General features: G+C 51.9%; 1 protein-coding gene across 9 annotated transcripts in view; it reads left to right on the top strand.

Moving 5' to 3' along the window:
• Positions 1-17,091, top strand: part of ATP2B2 (ATPase plasma membrane Ca2+ transporting 2) — a 375,986-nt gene that overhangs the window by 325,610 nt on the left and 33,285 nt on the right. For all 9 annotated transcript variants that reach the window (XM_042236653.2, XM_042236651.2, XM_042236650.2 and 6 more), the window contains 2 exons: positions 13,190-13,431; positions 15,008-15,242. In XM_042236653.2, the coding sequence (XP_042092587.1) occupies positions 13,190-13,431; positions 15,008-15,242 (477 nt within the window). The remainder of the gene's footprint in view (positions 1-13,189; positions 13,432-15,007; positions 15,243-17,091) is intronic.

Here is a 17,091-nt window from a genome sequence, read left to right as displayed (position 1 = left end):
CCACTAACACCGTCTGAGAAGCCCCAAAAGTAAAAGTGTTAGTCACTCAGTGGTGTCTGACTTTTTGTGGTCTCATGGACTGTTAACCCACCAGGCTCTTCAGTCCATGGGATTCTCCAGGCAAGAATGCTGGAGTGGGTAGCCATTGCCTTCTTCAGGGGATCTTCCTGACCCAATGATCAAAGCCAGGTCTCCTGCACTACAAGCAGATTCATTACCATCTGAGCCACCCAAGGCTGGGGGTGGGGGGCGGGGGAAGAGTACTGTTAATTGTGTTTTTTAGATCTTATCATTTCCCTCCCTACAAAAAAAAAAATATATCTTTTTATTAGTTAGTTTCTGCTATATAATGACTCCAAAACGTAGTGGCTTAAAAGCAAGCTGTGTCTTTAGCTCACAGTTCTGTGAGCCGAGCTCAGGCTGGGCTCAGCTGGCGGACGCATTCCCTCGCGCATCCGCCGTGGGTCACGTGCACAGCTCCGCTGATCTTGGCAGGACTGTAGGCTGATCTGGGATGACCTCAGCTGGCATGGTTCTTCTCTGCCCTGTGTGGTCCCGCCTCCTCCAGCAGGCTCAGCTGGGCACTTCACGTCATTTTGCCGCGTACTGTTGGTCAACACACGTCAAGAGGCCTGTCCAGATTCAAGGAGCAGGGAAACAGACCCCATCTCTAATGGGAGGGACTTCAAAGTCACATTGCAAAGGGCATGGATTTGGAGAGGGGACTCACTGTGGCCATTTACACAGCCTACCACCAGAGACAATGTAGTTATTAGTAGGGGCATTACTAGTTTTAATTAAAAAAAAAAACACTCATATTCGTGTCTCAGCCACCTAGAGTCATCATGCTAGAATCCCTGTTTGGTTCAGAAGCACAGGTTGCTGTTTTGTAATTAACCAACATTTGCGTGAAGAGAAATACAGACCGGTCCATCCAGAGCTCTGTCGGCTCCCAGATGCAGGACATTCCTGCAGAGCGAGCGTCTGAGAGGACAGCTGAGCTTTTCTGCCTGCCCTGCCAATGTGCCCTGGCCCTGACCCCTCCTTCTGCCCCTGAGCCAGCCTGAACCTTTGGGATCAGACTGGGTTGCAGAGTGCCAGAGCATGAGTCAGCGGCCAAGGGCCAAGGGCTGGGGGCGGGGGGCGATGGGGTGGTTGGTTTGCTGGAGGGAGGCAGATTCTGCCTCCAGACACTGGAGCTGCAAGAACTGTCCATCCACTGTGGCCGAGCAGCTGCCCCCTCAGCTCAGAGCTGCAGGAGGGCTGGGGAGGCAGCCCTGACAGGAGGAGAAAGTAGGTCGGGAGAAAGCGTGCAGATGGGTGATAGAGAATGCCGGGGGCGGGGGGGGGGGGGCAGGGGGGGGGGATGCCAGAGATGACGGCGTTTTTGTCTCCTTCCACCCCTCCCCCCACCTCCCAGCCCCAATCTGGGAATCAAGGGAGGTGGGGCGAGGCTTTATTCTGTTCCTCAGGCCTTCCTAAAATAACCAAGATGCCGTTAATGATCTCGTCCTGAAGATGTTGCGGAGAAGGGAACCAGGCAATTCCCAGAGCAGGCTTCGGGTGGAGGGGGCGGCTGTGTGGGCAGAGCTCTGCAAGATGGGCTTGGATGAAGATGTATGTTATGCAATTACAGTTAAAAAGGAGTTCTGGGATCTGCCAGGAGGGGCCACGGAACAGCTCTGCAGCAAGAAGGCTCTATTAGGCAGTGCTTCACAATGCCAGCGGCAGAGCCACAGTTCATTTCCAGATGTGGTTAACTAGACGGTGTCCAGCGGCTTCAAGAACAGGGGTCCTCCAGTCCACCTGGGGGAAAGGGGTAGTAACTGCAAGACTGGAGCGAGCTCGGGGACCTGGGAACTGGGATTCTTGGTTTGTAAATAGACCAAGTCTCTGACCTCTCAAGCACCAGTGTCCCCTTCTGTGCCTTGAAGCCTGGCATCCTGGGACCCTTGCGCCTCTTTTCCTGGGGCTCCCTTGAAAGAACCCTGGCGGTTTTCCTTTCTGTGAGCTGACAGCCATCAGTGTGGAAGGGACAGCAGAGGCGCCTGGCATGACTGGATGGTGGTTAAAGCCCATATCCTGGAGCAGACAGCCTGGGTTCAAATCCCTCACTAGCTATGTGACTGTGAACAAGTTACTAAGCCTCTCTGTGCCTCAGTTTCCTAGGAGAAACGATAGGAGTATTGTGAGGGTGAAATGAGTTACTAAGTGGAAAGTGCTTAGCACATATTCGGCACTCTGGGCGATTAGCAGTTTTTGTTGTTGTTAGCAGTAAAATCACCCACTTGTAGCCATGCAGAGGCTAATCAATAAGTGAATAGACAGCAGAGACATCGAGGTTACAGAAGAAAGGGTTTTGCTCAAAGTTGGTGGCAAAGCCAACTTACAGATACCCTAAAACCAGCTATTGAGTAAGGTGCCCAGATTAGGTTCTTGCTCCTTGAAACCAGTCATGCAGCATCTTTAGTACTGGTTGGTCTCAGGAAGGAAGGCCTGGAACCCAGAGGATCAGATTCACAGCCAGGACTGTCAGCCATATGGAGAGGACCTGCCCCTGTAATCCCAGGCCCTGGGCTCCCAGGACCTGCCCTTGCTGTCCTAGAGGAATTTTGAGAAGCATCATGGGCTAGTCGGTCCAAAGTGGAAGTCCACCCACCCTCCAGACCCGGCTGGAAAATCTAGATGTGGGACATCTTTACCATGCAAGAGGAGATGGGCACGAAAGGTGCGCAGTGTCCCCACGATATCCACCAGCCTTGACTGGGAAATGAGCCTGGCCTGGGAAACAGATCCTGGCCAAGGCTGTTACCCCCTGTAGGAGGGTGCTGATTCTTCTGTGTCTTCATGTGGTTTGATTGCAGGCTGTGTGCTCTGAGACACAGCTGAGTTATCTCCGCTCCCTCCAGCACAGGCTCTTGGGAAGTACTAGTTGGGTGGGTGAGGTACGTGAATTGACTGGTGAATAAACATATGGACATGTAATCAGTGAGACGGGGGCTGGGTGGGAGAGGGATGGACGGACAGATGGAAGATGGATGGAAGGATGGTTGACAAGGGAGTAAATGGGTGAGTAGGCAGATGAATGAGTGTGTGGGTGGTGAATGGATGAGTCTGAATTGATAAGAGGCTCAGGACAGGGCTACCCCCACGTTCTACTTCCCTATTCTTGTGGCTGCTGTTTCTGCAGCTCTGTCATCTCAGCTGCAAGATGCAAATGCTCATATTTGCCTTGGCCCTGGCCCCAGTCCAAGGCTAACACCCAGGCTCTCTTGGTACCTCCAGCACGCCGAGGAAATCTTTTCTGAATGTGCCCTCAACTCTCTACTCTCCATTGATCCGGAGACTTCCAAAGTAACTAATGGCTGTTATTCTAAAAGATTAAAAAAAAAAAAAAAAAACCAACTAGATGTGTATTTGCAAGGGTACTTTGTGTAGGTGTATCTGCATGGATTCATAGATCTTAGGGACCACCTGGTCCAGCCCCCTCACTTTACTCTGAAGCCCAGAAATGGGAAAGGACTTGGGCCAAGTCACCCTGTGGGTTTGCGGAGTTAGAATCCATATGTCCTGACTCCCAGTCCAGTAAGCAAAGGTTAGGAGCTTCGGCTCTGAAGTCCAACAGACCAAGGTTCAAACTTCAGCTCCAGCACTTACCACCCATGTGACCCTGAACAAGTTACCTAACCTCTCTAAGCCTTTGCTTTCCAATCTGTTAAGTGAGTATACAGTTAATCATAATCACTAGTATTCATGTAGCCAGAGAGAGTGCTGAGTGCTTAACCCATGTTGGCTTGTATGAAGACCCCATGAAGTAGGCAATGTCACGTCTCCAACTCGTAGATAAGGACAACGAAGCTGGGAGGAGTTAAAGAGCTTGTCCAGAGAAGTTAAAGAACAGGGTCCCAGAGAAGATGAGAGGCTGGGCCAGGTTTCAAACCCACGTCTGTCCAGTCCAGAGCCTGCACAGCTCACCACCTCCACTGCTCCATGTCCAGCTCCTCTGGCCGTATACATGCCTTGAGGCAGTTCCCAGGGCTGCTGTAAGAAGTTCCAGGGCTGCTGTGAGATCAGATAAGAGGATGTATGTGTGGTTCCCAGTGTCCTGCTTGACATGTAGCAACTACCCTGTCCATGTCAATTATTGCTCTTATTATGTCCTTTATTGCTTCTGAGCCTTAGCCTCCATAGTCTGCTCTTCCGGCCACTGTCTAGCTTGACCCTCCACATCCCTTCCAGGTAATCAAGGCAAATATGACCATTTGCATCTTGCAGCTGAGACGACAGAGCTGCAGAAACAGCAGGTGTCCTGACCCAGGTTGCTCCTGACACCAGGTGACAGAGTTGAGCCCAGAGAATCGTGGCGGAGTTGACTAGGCGGGTGAGGAGGCACTCTGGGCAGGGCCACACAGCCTTGCCAAGGCCCAGAGGCCTTTTAGAGATGAGACAGTCTGTGGCCTGGGCGTTTCCCAGGTCTGGAATGATGGGAAGGCTGAGGGCGAGTTGCGGCAGCAGCAGTTATGCCGTTAGTGGCCTTTCTCCTCACAATGCTCAGAATCACCCAGGCACTGGTGGAGGATGGTGTGAGAGCGGAGGCTGCTGGGGCAGACCAGGAAACGGGACCAGGAGGTCCCTCTCAGGGGGCCAGCCTCAACAACACGCCCCATCCCTTCTGAGGACACCGGAATTCTCTTCTTTCCCCTTCTATTTCTAATCACTGGCAACGAAGCTTGCCCTCTGAGGCAAGCGACATGAATCATCTTTTAGTCAGAAATGGCTTCCCTGCCTCAGAATCCTGGCGCACCCTCAGATTCTTTGTCGCCTCTAACTCTCTGAGTGTCGAGACTTCTACTAGCTGCTTCTTCCTGTCGCCCTGCTGCTTCCCAGAGCCGCAGCTGAGCTCTCAGATGGAAATAGCTCCTTCCTCTGACTTTAGAAGCACTGTGCTTTCTTTTGGAAGAACGTTCTCCTTTTCTGCCCACGTTTATTCTGTGCTCTGAAACCACCCAAGCGGACTTTAATTTTTTTATTTTATGAGACCTCTTTTACAGTAGGTTGACATTACAGTTAACATTTGAATTATTAAAATGAAGATGGGCACTTGTGGAGTCAAACTGTTGGAAGTTTATGGTGTATATTCTGGTAACATAAACTATTGAGAGAAGAACAAATCTCCTTGGAGTCCCTGAAGTGGTTTTCACTTCAGGGAAGGAGCAGGAAGGATTTTCCTGGCAGGATGGTTTTCCTGAATAAATAAGACAAACTTCACCTCGTAGAGGCTTCCTAGGTGGCACAGTGGTAGAGAATCCGCCTGCCAATGCAGAAGACCCAGGTTTGATCCCTGGGTCGGGAAGATCCCCTGGAGAAGGGAATGGCTACCCACTCCAGTATTAGAGGAGCCTGGCAGGCTATAGTGTATAGGGGTCGCAAGAGTCAGACACGACTGAACATGCACTCATCTAGTTAGAAATTACAGGTGCTACCCCATTACCAAATTGAGGTGCCCCCATACCCCCAAGAGCCCCAGTAAAACCTAAAAGGCAGGAAGGATCTGCTTGATTGCATTTCTCATGAATCTTAGAACTAGAGCTCCTGGGAGGAGGGTGAAGTGGGGCACTAACTCTGGAAAGCAGAGAGTCAGCCCTTGAACTCAGATCTAGCTCCAAACCCAGGGTGCAGATGAATGTTCCAAGGAGCCTCAACCCCCCTGAGTCAAGCCAGGTCTGCAAGGGACTCTGGCCAGGACAGTGGCTCCAGAAGGCGCAGAAGACCCTGGAAGTGACTTAGCAGGGCATTCAGACGGGGAGGTGGGATTGCTCTTCGTCCTGGTCTGTGAAGTGACAGTGCCTTTGTGTTGGATTCAACAGCTGTTCTGGTTCTGTTCGTTGGTTTTGTTTTTGTTCTCTTTGAAAACACTGTCCCTAGGAGAACAGTTTAAAACAAGTAACCCTGAATGGGGGAGTCTGATTTTTTACAGAACTGTTCATCCATGTATCCTCCTTCTCACTGTACATGTGCACAGACACACACCACACAGCATGTACACCATACCCACACAGGTGCCTGCACACACACACACACACATATACTGCACTACACACAGCACACACACAGCACACACACACAGCACACACGTGCATGTATACACACACGTACCACATCCATGCATGCACACACACACACACACACACACGGTGCAGTGGTGAGCTCAAGAAGGTCCCCGGGGAGTCTGCTGTCACGGGTGTGTCTCCCCAGGGCGGCTCAGCCTGTCCAGCTGTCATCCAGGACACGCACACTGACCTGGGCCTTTGTAGCCTTCGTGAAGGTCCTGGCTCTGCCCTCCTGCCCCTCAAGGCCTAGCTCCTGAGACGCTCCTGGGGAGGCAGAGCCTCAGATAACAATTCTGGAGGCCAACATTCTGACAAAATCCCATCCCATCTGGCCTCCCGTTGGCAGCACTCCACACCCACAAACACCAAATTATTCATTTATTCATTCAACATATATTCATTGGTTACCCACAGTGGGAAGCAGAGATAAGCAAGACAGCCCTCCCCACCGCCCCCACCATGGGCTCCAAACCAGTCTCCCACCAGTTTCCTCGTTAACCAACCATCTGAAATGCTAGGGAAGACAGGCAGGGCTGCCGGGAAAGCGTTCTGTGTGGACACAGAGCTGAGACCAGCCAGGGTCAAATCCTGCTATCTCAGCCACTCATGAGCTGTGAGACCCGGTCTCTCCAGGCCTCCCCATGCACCTAGGAATAATAAGAGTCTGCCCCTCCTAGGAAGCCATGAGGGTGTAACTGAAGATGCATGCTTAGTGAAGAGTTTAGCAAAGGGCAAGCGGAGTTGGCATCTGGCACATAGTCCTTGCTGCAGCTGCCGAGGCTCCTGGTGGTGCATCCAGGCCTCGGGGAGGCTCCTCTGCCAGTGCCCATCCTCAAGGGGTGAGAAGAGTGGGCCCAACTGCCAGAGACCACCAGAGAGTGAAAAGTCACTTTCTCACGTGCTTTCATGAGTGGCGTCCTGTGGCCGCGGCTGCAGTTTACCGTGCTATGTCTGTGGGGTTTTGAGGGACAGAGAGGGGGTGTCGAAGGTATTTTAATATTTCAGTAAAAGACACATAACTTAAAATTGATCACCTTAACCATTTTGGTGTACACATCAGTGTCATTAAGTCCAGTCACATTGTACAACCGTCCCCACCATCCACATCCGGAACTTACCCTCTTCCCCAGCTGCAACTCTGTTCCCTTTAAACTCTCCCCTTCCCCCTCCCCCCGCCCCTAGCACCCACCCTGCTGCTTTCTGTCTGGATGAATGTGACTGCTCCGCTTTTGCTGCTGCTGCTAAGTCGCTGTAGTCGTGTCCGACTCTGTGCGACCCCATAGATGGCAGCCCACCAGGCTCCCCCATCCCTGGGATTCTCCAGGCAAGAGTACTGGAGTGGGACCATTGCCTTCTCCAGTGGCTGCTCTAGGGACCTCGAGTAAGTGGCATCACACAGTATCTGTCCTTTTGTGTCTGGCTTAGTTCACTTAGCATAATGTCCTCAAGGTCCATCCATGCTGGAACACGTGTCGGAGTTTCCTTCGTCTCTACGGCTGAATACCATTCCACTGTACGTGTAGATCGCGCCTTCCTTATCGACTCACCAGTTGACGGACAGTTGGGTGGCCTCCATCTTTTTGGCTACTGTGAACAATGCTGCAGTAAACTTGGGGATACAAATGTCTTCTCGAGTCTCTGCTTTCAGTTCTTTTGGGTAATATACCCAGAAGTAAAATTGCTGGATTGTATGGTAATTCCGTGTGTAATTTTTGAGGAACCTCCATGCTGCTTTCCACAGTAGCTGCACCATTCTGCATTCCCACCAAGGTTTTCCGTTTCTCCACATCCTTGCCAACACGCGTTTCCTATTTTGTTTGGGATAACAGCGTCCTCATGGGGGTGAGGTGGCACCTGCTCACTATATGTTTTTAAATCTCATTTTTTCAGATGTTATATATAACTTACTGCTCTTCAGCTCATCATTCCTTGTGTCTGAGCTCCAGTCACTCCCAAGCATCCCAAAACAGGAACATGAATTGCCCTCTCAAAGTTATGCTCACCCAGCTCACCCAAAGTTAACAGCAGCCAGCACTCCCAAAGGGCTTACCGCTCATACAGGGACATGTGCAGCAAACAGCACTGCATTGGGAATGACAGGAACTGGAGGCAGCCCCAGGCCTTTGACCAGTCTTTGCAGGAGGTTTGACCAGTAGCAAATCACTTCCCCCCAGGCCTGCCCGCTGCCCCTCAAAACCAATGCCTTAACTCTCTTACAGACTTAGAGCCCCAGAGAGCAAAGGCTCTTGCGAAGTCTACAGTAATAACAAAACCTATGGGTTTGTTAAGATTTAAAAAAAAAACAAATCCGAAAGAAAAAAGGGGCGAGTCCCTGCTTCTTAATAATACACGTAGGCGATTTCAGAGCTCAAGTTCACAGGAACAAATTGAATTACGGAGGAGCCAGCTCTGCCTTTTGCAGCCATGGATTGTTTGAAATCCTTTTAGGGGAAAATTAAAATATTTCACAGAGGGTAATAAAATGCTGTGTGTTTGCAGGCATAACTGCTCAGCTCTCTTGGGCAAATAAGTAATTAGCCATTTTTATTTCAGTCCTCCGTGTCATCATCTTCTTTCATAAGCAGGGGGTAGGGGGAACCGTTGTGGAAGACACATAAAACTCTGGAAATCACCAGAAGATTAATTATAAAATTGCAAAAAAAAAAAAGTAAATAAATATGTAAATGTTCAAAGCACACATAACCGCATGCTGCAGAGACTACGAGGAGTGCTTAATGTCTCTTTTCCCAAACATCAGAAAGAGGGAGCTGTGAGATCCTCCCGCTTTCAAGTCACATCCACACAGTGTGGGAGTGGGGAGCCTTCCGAGGCCCGCAGTGCTGGGACCTAGTGGGACGTGGCATGGAGCAGGGAGGGTACTCTCAGGCTGGACCCACAGCCCCCAGGACCCTCGGAGGAACCCGCAGCTCTGCCTTGTTCTACCATCCTTCACAACGGCCCACGATGCACTTGAAGGAGTGGGTTGATTTTTTTTTCTCAGCTGGAAATCATTTGCTCCAGCCTTTCCATGTTACACGTGGGGACCCTGAGGATGATGACTTAGGGTCCATGGCTATTTATGGCGAGGCCAGTGCCCATGACCCGCCATGTCTCAGGTCTGCTCCTGGGGCCTGAGCCTTGACTGTGGGGCAGAAGGGGCCGGCCAGGGACAGGTCCTGTTGCCATCCTTCCCCCTGCACTGCCAGCCCATCCATGCCGGCATCCTCTGGGGTCTGCCTTCCTCTTACCTAGGCTGCTCGTATGAACAACACCAAGAAGGCTGAGAGGGAGGGTTTGGAGGGCTCCTGTGCAAGGCTGGTCTGAGACCCACAGAGACCCACCCATGGGGTGGGAGGGGGACACAGAATGTTCACAGACACTGTTCCTCTTCAGTCTGTGTTCCTCTGGGGTCTGCATTTGTCCGTGGTGGCTCTCACCGCTCCCAAAGCCAACTCCACCTGGGTCGCTGCACACTGATTTTATACAAGTGGTCTACCTGTGTGGCGGGGGTAGAGGGGGGCAGCTGTGGGAGGTGAGCCCACCTGCCACGTGAACTTCCCACAGCCACCTATGCTACCATCAGCGCTCACATGGAACACCTCGTGCTTACCCGGCCACCTGTGCCTCTCACCCCCCAGCCCCAAGGCTGGTCTGCATTGAGCCATCTTGCAAACAATGAGTAAATACCTACTGTGTGCCGGGCTCTGTGCTGGCCCTGAGAACCTGGGCAGGGGATGGAAGAATACAGCTCCTACTCGGGGGTGACAAAGTCATCAACGACAAGGAGATACCTGTGCTGGTCCTTAAAGGGCGAGGGGAGTTTGCCTGGCAGGGAAAGGAGGCAGGAACGGCAGGGCTAAAGGGACAGGGTGGAGAAACAACAGCCTGTCCCGCAGCCACGAGAGTAAGTGAGAGGCACTGGGGAGAGGTGGTCGGTGGTTTCACTGAGGTTCAGGGCAGAGGCCGTGGTGTCCACGCAGCCAGGTTAGAAAGGAACAACCCCCGCAATTCATCCGAGCCTCCTCTTTCCCTGCTGGGTCTACATGTCCGTTCTCTACGTCTGCATCTCCGTTCCTGCTCTTCACATAACTTCATTGGTACCATTTTTCTAGATTCCGCATCAGTTCAGTTCAGTTCAGTCACTCAGTTGTGTCCAACTCTTTGCGACCCCATGAATCACAGCACGCCAGGCCTCCCTGGCGTTCTCATCACCATCTCCTGGAGTTCAGCCAGACTCACGTCCATCGAGCCAGTGATGCCATCCAGCCATCTCATCCTCAGTTGTCCCCTTCTCCTCCTGCCCCCAATCCTTCCCAGCATCAGAGTATTTTCCAATGAGTCAACTCTTCGCATGAGGTGGCCAAAGTACTGGAGTTTCAGCTTTAGCATCATTCCTTCCAAAGAAATCCCAGGGCTGATCTCCTTCAGAATGGATTGGTTGGATCTCCTTTCAGTCCAAGGGACTCTCAAGAGTCTTCTCCAACACCACAGTTCAAAAGTATCAATTCTTTGGCGCTCAGCCTTCTTCACAGTCCAACTCTCACATCCATACATGACTACTGGAAAACTATAGCCTTGACTAAACAGACCTTAGTCGGCAAAGTAATGTCTCTGCTTTTGAATATGCTATCTAGGTTGGTCATAACTTTTCTTCCAAGGAGTAAACATCTTTTAATTTCATGGCTGTAGCCACCATCTGCAGTGATTTTGGAGCCCCCCAAAATAAAGTCTGACACTGTTTCCACTGTTTCTCCATCTATTTCCCATGGAGTGATGGGACCGGATGCCATGATCTTCGTTTTCTGAATGTTGAGCTTTAAGCCAACTTTTTCACTCTCCTCTTTCACTTTCATCAAGAGGCTTTTAGTTCCTCTTCACTTTCTGCTGTAAGGGTGGTGTCATCTGCATATCTGAGGTTATTGATATCTCTCCTGGCAACCTTGATTCCAGCTTGCGTGTTAATATACAATACTTGCTTTTCTCTTTCTGGCTTAACTTCACTCTGTATGGCAGGCTCTGGATCCACCGACATATGTCCACTGCTGTATGTAGAATAAATAGCTAGTGAGAAGCTGTTACGTAGCATGGGGAGCTCAACTCGGTGCTCCATGAGGACCAAGAGGGGTGGGGTGGGAGGGAAGTTCAAGCGAGAGGGGATATAGGCATGCATATAGCTGACTCAGTTCATGTATGGCAGAGAGTAACACAACACTGTAAAACAGTTATATTCCAAAGTTTAAAAAAGAACAAACTAGTGCCCTAAATGGGGATAACTCCAGAACTGAATGTTTCGGAGTGTGACGCAAGTTACAGAAGACTGTATACAGCCTCCTTGCCTGCCCTTTGCAACGTGTAAACCGGCACTGCACACACATACCGTACGTTAAGCTGCATGAGGTTGCCGCTGGTCGGCCACTGTGACACGAAATCAGCAGCTGCATTTGCTTCAACCTCAGTTGAAGGCACAAAGGACGTTGCACTCAGAGCGTAGAATGCCACCCAGCCGGGAAAAGGAGCACACTGTGGAGGCGTGCGACAACTTTTCTGGATAACCAGGGGGCTGTGCTGAGTGAAAAGGTTACATACTCTACAATTCCGTCTATATAACTTGCACAACATGGCAGAATTATCTGGAGCACAGATTAGGAGTTGCCGGGGGGGATAGGGAGCAGGCAGGGGAGAGAGATGACCGCAGTCATGAGAGGGCAGCATGGGAAGTGAGTCAGAAAGTATATATTAATGCATGTATGCGGAATCTGGAAAAATGGTATAGATCTTATTTGCAAAGCAGAAATAGAGACACAGACGTAGAAAACAAATACATGGACGCCAAGGGGGCGGGGAGTGGGAGAATCGGGAGACTGGCATCGGCATGTCTACGCTGCTGATCTGCGTACAAAACAGATACCTGGTGAGAACCTGCGGTATCCCACAGGGAGCCCTACTTATTGCTCTGTGATGACCTAACTGGGAAGGAAGTTCAGAAAAGAGGGAATGTATGTATACGGAAGATCCCCTGGAGAAGGAAATGGCACCCACTCCAGTATTCTCGCCTGGGAAATCCCATGGACAGAGGAGCCTGGCGGGCTACATACAGCGCATGAGTTCACAAGGAGTCAGACAGGACTTAGCCACTAAACAACAATAATATCACGTATACGTATAGCTGATTCACTTTGCTGTCCAGCAGAAACTAACACAGCATTCATTGTTAAGCAACCATACTCCGAGAAAAATTAATTATAACAAATTAAGAAAACAAACCATAGGCAGTAAAATTTAAATTTTATTAAAATTTATATCCACATTGTAAATTTTTTACAATGGTTATCTCAAAAAAAACACACACAATGGCACAGGGGAGTGTTGTGATGAACGGTTGTGTACCTTGATGGTGGTTGCCACAGGAATCTACACGTGATGCCGTTGTTCAGACCTAAACACACATAGAAGTGCTTTAAAACTGGTGAGATCCGAATCCCTCCGGGTCAGTTCTAGCATCGTCAACACCTTGGTTGTGTTCTCGTGGTCCGGTTGCTCAGGAAGTGAGCACTCGGGGAAACAGGATGAAGGGAATATGACACCTCTCTGTATTATTTCTTGTCGCCTGTGAATCTAGCATGAATCTCAAAATAAAAAGTTAAAACACAGAGGGCAAGGATGAATACCAAATTTAAGTGAGAGTTCCCTTGTGGTACAATGAGTGGGTTATACAGATGCAGAGGGGTACAAGGGGGGATTCAACTTTATCTGTTAGACTTGACTTCTTAAAAAAAAAAAAAAGAAAGAAAAATCTGAAGCGAACAAGGCCTTAAGTTCTGCAGAGCTGGGTGGTCTGTGCACAATTTTTTTTTTTTTAAATTCTGTCATCAATTTATGTTTGAAATCATAAGTCTTAAAAACCCCATCTTGGTTAATTTCCATCACCCAAGAGCCCAGACTGGGTCTGGGATGCAGAGGCCGGAGAGTGAGGGAGCGGGTGGGAGCAGCCCCACCCAGCCCCACCCAGCCCTACCCAGCCCCGCCGCCCTGTAGTGCCCAGGTGGCCGTCCCAGTGAACCCCCGGCCTCTCCCCGCAGCCCCCGGAGAAGGAGGGCGCCCTGCCCCGGCAGGTGGGCAACAAGACGGAGTGCGGCCTGCTGGGCTTCGTGCTGGACCTGAAGCAAGACTACGAGCCCGTGCGCGCTCGGATGCCCGAGGAGAAGCTGTACAAGGTCTACACCTTCAACTCCGTGCGCAAGTCCATGAGCACCGTCATCAAGCTGCCGGACGAGAGCTTCCGCATGTACAGCAAGGGCGCCTCGGAGATCGTGCTCAAGAAGTGAGTAAGGGAGCCAGCCGGTCTACGCAGGGGCCTGGCGCAGGCCGGGGGCGGGGCTGTGGGCGGGGCCGCGGCGCCCAGGGCTTTCGCTGCGGCTGCTGCTAAGTCGCTTCAGTCCTGTCCGACTCTGTGCGAGCCTGTAGAAGGCAGCCCACCAGGCTCCCCCGTCCCTGGGATTCTCCAGGCAAGAACACTGCAGTGGGTTGCCGTTTCCTTCTCCAATGCATGAAAGTGAAAAGTGAAAATGAAGTCGCTCAGTCGTGTCCGACTCTTAGTGACCCCATGGACTGCTGCCCATCAGGCTCCTCGGTCCATGGGATTTCCCAGGCAAGAGTACTGGAGTGGGGTGCCATTGCCTTCTCCAGCTTTTGCTGCTATTTCCTCTTAAATAGAAAAGACACTGGTGCTTGGAAAGAGGGAAGGCAGGAGGAGAAGGGGGCGACAGAGGATGAGATGGTTGGATGGCATCATTGACTCAGTGGACATGAGTTTGAGCAAACTCTGGGAGATGGTGAAGGGCAGGGAAGCCTGGTGTGCTGCAGTCCATGGGGTCACAAAGAGTCGGACACGACTCAACAGCCTCTTAAATGTTCATGCAGAGGGTTCTCCCTTTCCGCCCCCAAGTCACTGTCTCATCAGGAAATTCTCCCTATTATCACCCTTGGAGCCCCCTCCTGTCACTTCTCTGAGTGTGGAGTTGTTGACAACATGATTTTCATTGTTGGCAGTCTCGTCTGACTCCAGGTGTCAGAAATAAACTCGGAGAACTAAGCAAGTCAGGCCCCCTTGCTGCACCCATTTTCCCATGTGTACCTTGAAGGGGAATCAACCCTTGTTACACATTGGAATAACCTCAGGGAGATTTCTAAACAAACAAACGCTGATTCCTGGACTCGCCCCAGACAAACTGAATTGGCATCTCTGACCTGAGGCTCAAGTTGGGGATTTGTTCAGTGCTCCCTGAGCCATCTTGATGTGACCGGTGGGGTCAGAAACCCCTCGCCTAGGTTTTATGCCCTCTGAAAACCGTCTTAGCTGTGACACTACCTTTTCGGATGATACCTTGTGAAAATGAGAAAACAAAGCAGATAGGCTTTTGGTGGGTGGCCTGAGAGCAGATACAGCAACCAGGCTGCCTGATTTCTTTTTAGTTGGTCCTGATTTCAAGTTCTTCCCTGGTAGCCCAGCTGGTAAAGAATCTGCCTGCAATGCAGGAGATCCCAGTTCAATTTTGGGGTCAGGAAGCTTCCCTGGAGGAAGGCATGGCAACCCTCTCCAATATTCTTGCCTGAAGAATCCCATGGACAGAGGAGCCTCACAGGCCACAATCAATAGGGTTGCACAGAGTCAGACACGACTGAAGCAGCAAGCAGCTGCAGCGGATTTCAAACCTGCCTGGGGCCCCGTGGCCAGGACCATCCCAAGCGTCATGGAAGATGGACTGGACGGTCCTGGATGACCGACCCGGCCAGTGCGGGGCGTCACTTGGGATGTGGGGGTGTGCTCTGAGCCCATTGGCTGGAGGGTCCTTGGGCCTTTGGCTGCACCTGACTGACCCCCCTCCCGCCTCCTCCAGGTGCTGCAAAATCCTCAGCGGGGCAGGTGAGCCTCGGGTCTTCCGGCCCCGCGACCGGGACGAGATGGTGAAGAAGGTGATCGAGCCCATGGCCTGCGACGGGCTCCGCACCATCTGTGTGGCTTACCGCGACTTCCCCAGCAGCCCTGAGCCCGACTGGGACAATGAGAATGACATCCTCAACGAGCTCACCTGCATCTGTGTGGTGGGCATCGAGGATCCCGTGCGGCCTGAGGTAGGCGCCCCACCGTGGCGCCCCGGGGAGGGGGCGAGGCGGGGCATTCAGCCTGCTGCTGGGCGACCTGGGATACACCACCTGACCCCTCTGAGCCTCAATGTCCCTGCAAGGCCCGCTGGTCTCCTCTGGACCTTCTCGTACAGTTTCAGACTGCTGAAACCAGTGAAGCCACACGTGTCTGCTTGGGCCCCGGGGCAGAGCCTGCAGCCTGGCAGGCAGTGTTGCTCTGCCGTGGGGTCTATCCTGGAACAGTCCACTCAATCACCCAGAGACCTTCTCTCTGGGGCTCCGGGGACAGGCGTGGGGCCTGCCTTGCCCTGGAAGCCTCAGAGAAGTCAGGATTTCCTGTCAAAAATCCATGGGCCCCAATTCCAAGGTCCCTGCAAAGGAGATGCCCACTAACAAAGGTGACCACGCTCAAGAAGACCCCAAACGTGGGCATCCCCGTCAGCAGTTTAGAGTTGTCTGCATGCAGACCGAGGTTCCCAGCTAGTTTTCCCTAGTGATGCAGCGGGCAGTCTGCCTTCGTCGGTTTCCAGGGCAACAGAGCGGGAAAGTTAACTGAAGGTCACACTCTCAAGCGGAAGGGAAGGAGGAGGCATGACCGTGTCCCCTCCCCACAAAGGCCGAGGGAAGTGATGTAACACGTGCATCTGTTGGGGTGCTCGGCTGACACAGAGGGTCTTCAGTCTTCTTTAGCTGATTCTGAATTCAGCTGGAGATTTGCAGGGTTGGAGGAAGATGGGACATGCGTGATCAGTTGGGCTGCTCAAGCTGGAAGTGGGTTGTGAGAAGAGCAGAGAGCAGCCTTGGATCACTAACACACCACTGTGGGCAGGCAGAGCGCACTCACTCACCCTGGGAGCCGGAAGTGAGGGGGCGGCCCATGCTTCTTCGAGGACTAATGCAACCACTGGGTCAGGACGGGCTTCGATTGTGGGATTTAGTGATGGCCCCTTGGGAGTGTTACAGACCAGGGTTCTCAGCCCCCTTAATCAATAGAAATTGATACGAGGCCAGACAAGGCAGTCAGGCAAGGCTTTGTTGGGGCCCCTGCTGCAGCAGAGGGGAGCAAGAACAAGTAACAGGTTTCTTTAGGGGAGAGCCCACCCCGTTGGTGATATTGTGAACAGGGGGCATGCACAGGACCCTGCTTTTGCTCCCAGCTCTTCAAGTGGCAATGGGGTTCTCCTGGCCTCTTTTGTATCTTGTTGTCTATAACTCGCCCAGCTGGGCACGCATGCAGTCATTTGTCGTCTCTTATAGTTTCTCCTTAATTTGTCTTATGTACTTTCGGCTGCCCTGGATCTTCATTGCTGCGTGCAGGCTTTTCTCTAGCTGTGGCGTGCAGGCTCCTCATTGTGGTGGCTTCTCTTGTTGTGGAGCACAGGCTCTACGCACGTGGGCCCAGTAGTTGTGGCAAACGGGCTTAGTGGTCCCGTGGCATGTGGAATCTTCCTGGACCAGGGATCGAACCAGTGTGCCCTTCATGGGCAGGCAAATTCTTAACCGCTGGACCACCCGGGAAGCCCCCTTATGGTTTCTTTATATTCTGTTGCTTGAGGACATGACTGCCCAGGTGCTAGCTGTGTAGTAAAGGGTCCCAGGCTGCAGCCTGTCTCGGGGCCACCTTCCTCCACCGAGGGCAACTTCAGGGTGCCCCACGTACCCTGTCACCATCCTCGGGGGGGGTCTCTAGCTGTTCCCTGCTCTTCTTGGAGCCTCTATGTCCCCTTCTTTCAAGTGAAAGGGAACAAAGAAGCTGCTGACCCCCAACCCTGCCAATCCCCAGCTGAATTCCAAGCTCCTGGCCTCTGTATTGTAAGATTCAGCATTCTAAAGACCA

The sequence above is a fragment of the Ovis aries genome, chromosome 19 (genome assembly GCF_016772045.2).
Source record: "Ovis aries strain OAR_USU_Benz2616 breed Rambouillet chromosome 19, ARS-UI_Ramb_v3.0, whole genome shotgun sequence".
In the NCBI taxonomy this organism is placed as follows: Eukaryota; Metazoa; Chordata; class Mammalia; order Artiodactyla; family Bovidae; genus Ovis; species Ovis aries.
The sequence above is the reverse complement of the archived record's forward strand: the minus strand, read 5'-3'. Positions and strand labels throughout refer to the sequence as shown.